The following is a 9,179-nucleotide window of genomic DNA, read 5'->3' as shown; positions in this document are numbered from 1 at the left end:
TGAGATTCGCTCTGGAGGGCTGTTTCTTGCCTGCTGCTCTCCTCCTATGTTGCAACACAGGAAATTTGCTTCTGCTAACACCTGGTGTTGTTTCAAACAGCCAGATGGTCCTAACCTCAGTCTCCGGTAATTGATGGCCTACTTGTCTAACCCTGTAACTATCTCTCACTTTAGACACAGATGCTGCATCTCTCTAAATACCGTTCCACATTAAAACATCCTACCTTCCTGTTTCATGTATCAATCAATGCAGCAATTCTTACAGAAGCCAGCAATGGCCTATGTAAACCAGGAGACAGTGGGTGTAAGCAAGAAGAGATAAAATTATGCAGGCTTAAATTACAAACTGGATGTGCGGTTGAAGGATTTAGACTCACACTGCAAAATTAGCTGGGACATAACCAGCAAGCAAACAGACATCATGCAGTGACCCCAAGAGCAGATGTTAGCCCACAAAAGCCAGGATGCCCTGGTGTATATACTGTTCTCTGTTTCAATGACTAATGCTAATTTGGTGCCTCTCTGCACCAGCCTAACTCACTGCCCATTTCCAGCAAATCCAAATAGACTTATACTTGCAATATCAATTTTTTTCTGGGTTCTTCTGGTAGATGGTTCTCTTCTTATAGGTGGGCTCTATTTGTAGGTGGTCTCTTACTGCAGGGATCATAAAGAGGCATCCTAAAGACTACCATAGTACCAAGAGGCTTCATGAGTATAAAGGCCAGAAGCTTTTACTTGACAAATTAGGATCTGCCTCCTCTCAATTCTTGTTCTGAACAGACTGAAGGCTGACACGGCACCTGGGACCTTGACAACAGACTCAGGAAATGGAAGCTGAAGTTACTGAGGCTAAGACGCTTTGTCTCCTGATGCGAAATGGAGACAGTATTCTTCCCTCTCATGGGCCAAGAAGGATAAAACTTCACTGTCAGGTGTTCAGAAGCTGAACCACTGGTGGTTGTTCAAATACCTTTTTTGCATGACTTCTCAGATTCACATCACAGCATCTCCTAGACCTTAATGCCTTGTTTGCAGGGCATGGCTGGGACAGAGGAATTACCATCATCCCCGCCTTCTGCTCGAAGCACAGTGAAGGATTCACTTCAGTCAACAAGATTTCTGTGTCAGAGTATGGACTGGATCCAGTTCCTTACTTGGGACCAGGTTTTTGCTTCCTTATCAGTTCCCCTGTTTTGAGCAGATGGTTTTGATCCTGCAGTTTCTTTACATGTGGTGTGTTACCATTCATGGGCTCATCTGAAGGTGGTTATGTCCATGCTCTCAAGTTCTCTTATAGACACCAGGCATGTCACTTTATAAGGTCTGCCCACAATTAGATGATGATTACTCTAAGAATAAAGAGGTTAGATATAGAATTGGGATGGACACAGTACAAGTGAGGCAGAAGAGAAATCCAGAGGAAGAGAAGAAATGAGCTTTGCAGAGCGGTGTAATACCTGTGCAGGCTCTCAGGTTGTGCAGAGACTGTATTAGAAAGCAACTCAGGAGTGAACAGCTGGACTGTTCCCTAAGTCACTGTAATTCCATACAATCTGTTACTGACACAAAACAAACAACCCCCCTGAAAACCACACCACTCCATCATACTTTGAGAAATAAAGACATTTCTCATGTTGTTGTCATTAATACAATACATCAGTAAGAAACAAAGTCCACAATACAGAGCACTGCATTTTTATATATCTGGATCCCTACAGGAAAGGAGTATGATAATAATGGGTTTTCTTCTTTGTTTCCTCTCAGTACATTCCCAATAAAGCTGCTTCAGTTTCTGAGCCTCACAATTTTTCCTTCCAATTGTTGTCTCTGCCAACTCAAACTTGACAGTGGAGAAGGGTAACAGGAAGGTCACATTTGAAGCATGATCTGTTGAATTTCTGCTTTTGCAGTGTGCTTATTTACTCTCAGGTATGATTTTTCTTTATATCCCCATCCACACTTCAACTCAAAGAAGCCTGTGCTGGCAGAGCTTTTAGATTTTTCTGGCCTTTTGCAGAACTGCATCTTCCCTAACGTAGGTTAATATTGCACAGGTTTGCACCAGACAGAGGTGAAAGCAGTTCAGGACCAGAGAGTGCCTCCTCTTGAAATACAACTGAACTACAGATGAACTGAAGGGCCTCCTTAAGGCATAGGGTGAGCCCAGCTCATAGCAAAAATCTCCAGAAGGAGAGGTCCCAATATCTCATTACCCAGCCAGCTGGGACACGTGTGAGGAAAAGAGCTACAGCTCAGGTTCAAACCCTAGACCCGGCTCCTCCCAGGTACAGCACAGACAAGTCGGCAAAGTGTCAGGGTACAAGCCCCAGCTCCCCACACAGTTGCCTATCCAGTATGCTGACAGCAAGGTCCCCAGCATGACCTGAGCCAGGGTAGCCAGCGTTCATCCAAGCCTGAGGGTCAGCAGAGGCCAGCAATTCCCTTATGTGGCAGGCAGGCAGCTGGACACTCGCCAAGTGAGCCCGTTGGTGAGGGTGCCTAAAAACAATCCCTGCCCTTTACTGGGCAGTGATTTATCTGCACAGACATAGCCACTGAGCCCAAAATATAAATAGTTGTATCTAGCAATGGGGAATGGAAACTGTCCTGGTCATTGGTTTTGATGTATTTATGGCTGTTTTTAACGTAAATCTAAGTTTTCAGTGCTAACGGTCCAAGCCTGCTGAGGATTCTGCCCTTCCGCCACCATATTTTTGGCAAAAGTCAGAAACAAATACATCCACTTCTCCTACCTCTTTGGCTCCAGTATTCTAAAGGGATGAAAGGGATCATGAATTGTATGGAAATCTGTAGCTCTTGCTATTCACACTTCAGATTGCAATCGTAGCTGTCCATACCTGAGCAGCCATTCAGATGCTAATGGAGCTGCTCCTGTGTCAGTAAGATCAGAGAAAGGCCTCCACTCTTTAATTTTTGGATATTTATTGGCTATAAATCAAAGAGCCAACACATATTGAGATACAAGGAATAATATCTTCTTTTGCCCATGTTAAGAGCAATGTTCTAAGATAAAGCTGCTATTTTAAAGTATGACTTATTTCCACTTTGCACTAGTATTTTTAACTGTCCTGAAAGGAAGGATGTTTATACGATTTTGCAAAGAAACATGAACTGTTCTACTCCATTTACATTTCTTTGTTCCAAAATGTATTCCTCTTGTTGAGATTCCAGCAGACAAGGAAAGCAGACACAGCGGTTACTTTCCAATGTGAAACTTAAAACCACAATCTCCCGCTCAGAAAACATAGAATGAGTCACAGGAAGGGGCCACTTGCTTGCAAAACTCATTAAAAGCAAGGCAAGGCAAAATGGATTTCCTGTATCAATAAATAGATTGCTGGCAGTAGGCAGAACACCTGACAGTGCTGGAGGCTAAAAACCGGTCCAAGGGTAACCATTAGTAAAGCCAGATCAATTCTTCAGCTCAGAAACTGTATCTCCCCAGCACACAGTTTTGTTGGAATTAGTTCGCTTAATCCAGCAAAGTGCTTCAGAACATGCCTAAGTTTCAGCTCAGGGAGGGATGAGTTAAACACTTGCTTAAATAGGGTGAAAAATGATGATGTCTGTATTTATTCACTGAAGCAAGCCATATTAAAAGGATGCACGCATGGTACCACAGAGTTGTATATACTGCAGGTGAAAGCTTTGTTTCCCAAGTTCATGAAATAATAAAGCAGCCCTAGTTCTTACATAAGCTTAAAATTTAGCTGTAACTGCAACTTTGTTTTGCTGTTAGCAGTGTCCCTTGGACACTTGAGCATAGATTTCCTTTTGTTCAATGTTATTCCCTTCTGTTTGGGAAATGAAGCCAAAATGGCCTTCTCACCTTTTCCGTGCAGCGCAGACACGTGGGATTTCAGGCAGTGCTGCTTAAGGGGCAAAAGGGATCAGCACCTGACCCACTACCTCCCAGGGTCAGCACAAGGGTAGGAACAAGAAGGTGCTTTTTTGTTCTGTTTTTGTTCCCTTTCTCAAGTTCCTCCTAGAAGAAAACTAATTTCTCATTTTACCTTTATTTTTCTCCCTCGCGTCCCAGTGGCTGGAAAGGTCTTGATGAAGCTCTCTTCCCAAAGCATTCAGCAGGTGTAATTCCTCAGCATCCCAGCTGGGTGCTGCTTAGAGCCAGTCTCCTGCTTCTCATTTACAACTATCTCTTTCATTGCATATCTCCAACATGCTACAGAAGAGAATGAGGGGCTGTATTTTACTGCAAGCAAGAGAGTGGGGACTATCTAAGGTTGTGGCACTGAGTATATTCCATTCACCACCATTCTTTGCTGAATTTCTATGAAAAGAAGGAAAAAAAAAAAAGAAAAAAACAAACACAAAGAAAAACATACTAAGAACAACTTTTGGACTTCAGTTTTTATGCATTCATGCAAGAGCTGGAAGTTATAATAATTATAATTTTAGGCACTATCTCAGCATCCATCTTCTGCCCGTCTCTTGCAATGAACTATCCTGAGGTACTTGACATATGCAATGCATATGGAATTGTCACTATTTATTTATAAGGACAAAAACATAGTATTCTGGAAATATTCCCTACATTACTCATGGTATTAAAAAAAACCCTAACAACTCTATGCTCTTTGCTCCTCAGGAGGCTTCATCCCTCAGACTGTTGTATCCCTAGTGTTAATGGGATATTCCAGGAGCAATGAGTATGTCCTTATAAAGTGTGGTTTGCTGATGCAAAAGCACCATTTCTCTGACTTCGAATTAAAAGGGCACCTTCATTTCAAAGCCCGTCTCCAGAGCTCCAGGGTAAATGTTTATACAAGCACGAGACACACAGAAAATAGAGAAGACTGAAGAAGCAGTGACTGCAGGTTGCCCAAATACGGCTGCTCTTGTATTTTTAACAGAGAACTTGAGATGCCGCAGAGCCTTATCAACCCCAAACATCTTTGTTTTCATACCAGCACACACAAGCCTGGCAGTATCACTACACTGCAGTCAGTTTGCTCAGCAAACCTGACAGCAGGAGCAAAAGGCAGCTCTGTGTTCTCAGGGGCAGGAAGGAAAAAAAAAGTATTGGCTTCTCCACAGCAGAATGGCCAATGTCAAAGAAGAGGAGAAAGAAAAAAAAGACATAAAAAAATAGACTATCTGGTCTCACTGCCGTGAGTGACATCATCTCCATTCAAAACAGATGGCTAATTTTTGCTTAGGTCACACTAGGAATTACACAAAACAAAGATTCAAAAAAATTCTGGGGTGGGGTTGGATTCCCAGCAGCTCATTTGCTCCAGTTCCTGTCTGGTTGCTTTTGGCTCCAAAGTGCTGCTCCTATATCCCAAAACAGCCAGACCAGACCCTGGCCCCATCTCTCACAGCAAACTCTGCGTTTGAAAAGGCTCTGAGTAAAATACTGTAGCCAAACTGCAAAAATAGTGCAAGTTACACTGGATATCCCCAATAAGAGACTGAAGCTACAACAGACACACTTTACAGGTCTCAGCAGTTCTGCAAAAGCACTCTGCAGTTCTGCAAAAGCACTCTGCCATTATCTAAGAATACAGAAAAATAGAAAAGTCAGGAAAAAATTTATATTTGCCTTTATTACAATATGTATTTCTACCCTTGTTGCATTCAGCAGATCAAAATGAAGTGTTAAAACTATTTTCATCATTGCAGTAGCACATACATATACAGAGTAAATACTGTATATAAATAGGCTTTGAAATAATAATAATCCATATCTATAAATAAAAAATACTCAATACCCTCTTTCTCCTCCCTCCCCAGATTACAGCAGTAACATTTTATCTTCAACATATCTAATGCCACAAGTACAGTATTCTTTCCCTCTTATGACCCAGCTGGAGTGGTGTGGCCATCAGCTTGAAGAAAATAAACCTTAGTCACTCCTTACTGCTGTATATTCTAGTTTCTGTGTATTGAATGAATTGAATGTACTGTGATTTAATGTGTCTGCATACTTATGTTAGCATATTCTTTCTGTAACAAAACCCAGCATTACACTGCAAACAAGGTTGATATTTTTTCTTTCACAGAAAGAGTAGGAATTCGTTAAACAATCCCTTTTTCTTCTACATGAATTAACAAAGCAGTTTAAACATTAAGCTAAAATTAATCAGCTACCAAATCAAAATGTCTTAATACTTTCTGGAAAAGTATGGTGATGTTTCTAGCAGGTCAAACACCCTTGCTTTTCATAAGGGTCTTTTTTGTGAGAAAATTTGATAAACATTTTACAAACACACATTCCTGACACTGTTCAGCTATATTTCAACGTTCGGATACAAAGGGGTACACAGCATGTCAGTGGTAAGGCGTTTAATGTCACAGAATCACAGAAATGTTGGTCAGAAGGGACCCCTGGAGGTCATGCAGTACAACTTCATCCTTGAAGCAGATGATTGCCAGCACTAGATCAAGTCAGCCATAACCCTGTTTAACCAAGTCTTGAAGAGCTGTCTGGGACAGATTCTGCAGCATCTCAGGGTTACCTGTACCAGCACTTCACCACAGCTACAGTCTGACAGAATTAAAACAGACATTCATTTACACTATCATTTGGTTTGAAATACAAATGGCAACAAACAACCCTGGATTACCTGTTTATTAATTTATAAATAAACATATCACATCCTTTAATTGTGGAGAATTTTCAGGGAGCATATTTTCTGTTGGGGATTGCTGTGTGTAATATCTTAAGAAAATAGATCTTTACCATTGTTAAGGATAAATACCACAAAACTGACAGCCTCTAACTGAAGAGAAGGGTTGATTAGGTTTATTTTACATAATAAATGGATTGAAATAGACCTTTACCAAAACTGAATTTAAATAGGATGTAGCTAGGACATTTATTCAATCATTAACTACAAATATTATTAGATACTTAAAGGAAAGAGTGGCTATATTTAGAGATGCAACTATCTCAGTTTGGCAACCTGCAATCCCCACTGACTGTCTTTCAGAAAATCCACCTCACATTTCTTCCATCTTTAAGTAAAAAGATATTTGCACCTTCTTCAAACTTTCAAGAGAGAACAATCAATCTGCATTTGTTCTCATTGTGTCTAATCCTGGTATCAGCAGCAGCGTTCATGTGAAAGGAAGACTTAGGGAGTGCTCACCACTGCATACTGCAGCTGTGTAAAGGATTGCACTTATATTCATTACTATTGAAGGCACAGAGAAAATCATAAATTGGCCCACTGACATCCCAAATAAAGTCTGCAGTACTAAAAGTTAGAAAATCCCTAGTACAGAGTTACCATCCCATCTACGTTGCCATCACTCTTGACACACAAAACCAGAATTTGTTGTAACAGAGGAAATGTGATACAGACCAGCCATTCCCAAACTTCTGGGTGATAATCATAATCACATCTTAAAATTTCTCCTGGACCACTCTACCTTCCTGTTATTAACCTCTTAACTGAAAACACTACAACACAGCTGCAAAATGTATCACAGCCTCAGAGATCAGAAGCTGGAAGAGACCACAGCTTGTGAACCATGGGTTTACCCATACTGAAATACAATATACACAGAATCTCATGCTGACATTTTCAGTGTTTCAGAACAATTAGACTTTTCCCTATATTCTAAAAGTAAAAAAAAATGTCTCCTTCCTAACTACAAGCACGTTTGAGAATCATTTGGCATGTGGGCACTTGAAGTCCACATTTGAACTACCACATTGTGTAAAGGCAGACCATTTGGAAAACATCATCAACTGATCCGCAGTATTGCTTTTAGCATGCATAGTTAAGTCTTAAGGCTGTCAAAAGCAGGTAGCAAAAACAGTAACTACAGCTCGTGTCTGGATAAATAAGGAAAAAAAAAGATGAAAGAGGAGAGTTCATTACCTTAAAGGAGAGTAAATTGCACTAAAAGTATCCATTCTTTACAATACAAAACAAAGCAAAAAAATCCATACAGTAAAAACCTGAGATGCATCATTCACCAGCATCAAAATTCACATTTTAGCCAAAGTAATGTTTCAAATAAAACTATTCCATTTTGACAAAATTCTCAGTGTTCTTGGCTCAGTAACAATCTTGAACCTCAGCACATGGTGTGGGTAAAATGCCTTTACAGAAAATCACCCACTCCACTAATGTGGGCACTATGCACAGTAAAGCCTGTATCTTCCACTTGCCCATTTACCTTGATCCAAATAGCTAGTCTTGAAGCATGATTCTTCCCAAATTGAAAAAGACTGGCAGAATCTAGCCATCCTATTTCATTTACCTTCTATTTAGATTACGTCTAATTTATTTCCTCAGAAATGTGCCATGTCAAAACAGGTTGGAATAAATCAACACATCTCAACTGGCTTTGATAGTTACGCTGATGTATATCAGTGAGGATCTAGACCAGTAATTAACTCTTAAACAAACAGGTGTTGGTCAAGCAAGGGGAAATGGGAAGAATCATTTGCTCCTTTAGAGAGAAAAATTTTGATGTATGGATTGCAATCCCTGTCCGTGTCACCAGATGATGTCAGGAATGGTGAGCACCTTCAGCTCCCTTACTGGCAAGTGGTTCTGACGAGATGAAAGATGGCTTCAGTGATGCAGAACAGACATGGAACCACCTTACAACCTTATGGCATGTCTAACTGCAACTCCAACATCACCTCACTTTTATTTGACCTTACATAATGAAAGTGCATGGCACAATTTGAGGAGCTGGGTGAAGACCTAGAAATGCAACTCCTATTTCCAGCAAGACTCCTCTCGTCTGGAAACGTGACTAAGTATGAAAAAGCATTTCTAAGTTTGCTCACAGCAAAAGAACACAATGCTCACATCATCACACATTCCAGGTGAACTGTCAACAGCAAAAGCCACCTGCTGTCCTGTCAATACAAGACAACTCATTCTTTGAGCAGAGGCCAAGGGTTTGGAGATGTGGTTAAGATGCGGCTGGATGTACATCCTGAGTTTCAAACGGTGGTAGAGGTTCTCTCCAGTAGGTGAACTGACTGTAGGTGTCAGAACAAGGGAAGTCTGAAGAATGGCTTCTTTTTAGCAAAGGGAAAATGTGATCTACCACTTCACAGAGTCTGACATAGCTGGAAAACAAACAAATAAAAAAGAATGCTGATCCATTTCAGATCATCTCATTTTGAAGTTTAAGTCCCAACCAGTCCCAAGCATGACTACTAC

The 9,179-nt window shown here is 40.7% G+C and overlaps 1 protein-coding gene across 3 annotated transcripts in view; it reads right to left on the bottom strand.

Moving 5' to 3' along the window:
* Positions 1 to 5,572: 5,572 nt before the first annotated feature.
* LPIN1 (lipin 1) overlaps positions 5,573 to 9,179 on the bottom strand; it is a 55,241-nt gene continuing 51,634 nt past the window's right edge. For all 3 annotated transcript variants that reach the window (XM_050315283.1, XM_050315281.1, XM_050315282.1), the window contains one exon: positions 5,573 to 9,085. In XM_050315283.1, the coding sequence (XP_050171240.1) occupies positions 8,926 to 9,085 (160 nt within the window). In that variant the 3' untranslated portion in view covers positions 5,573 to 8,925. The remainder of the gene's footprint in view (positions 9,086 to 9,179) is intronic.

This window comes from Myiozetetes cayanensis, unplaced genomic scaffold (assembly GCF_022539395.1).
Source record: "Myiozetetes cayanensis isolate MyiCay16 unplaced genomic scaffold, myiCay2020 scf2-11, whole genome shotgun sequence".
In the NCBI taxonomy this organism is placed as follows: Eukaryota; Metazoa; Chordata; class Aves; order Passeriformes; family Tyrannidae; genus Myiozetetes; species Myiozetetes cayanensis.
This window is presented reverse-complemented; position numbering and strand designations above follow the sequence as displayed.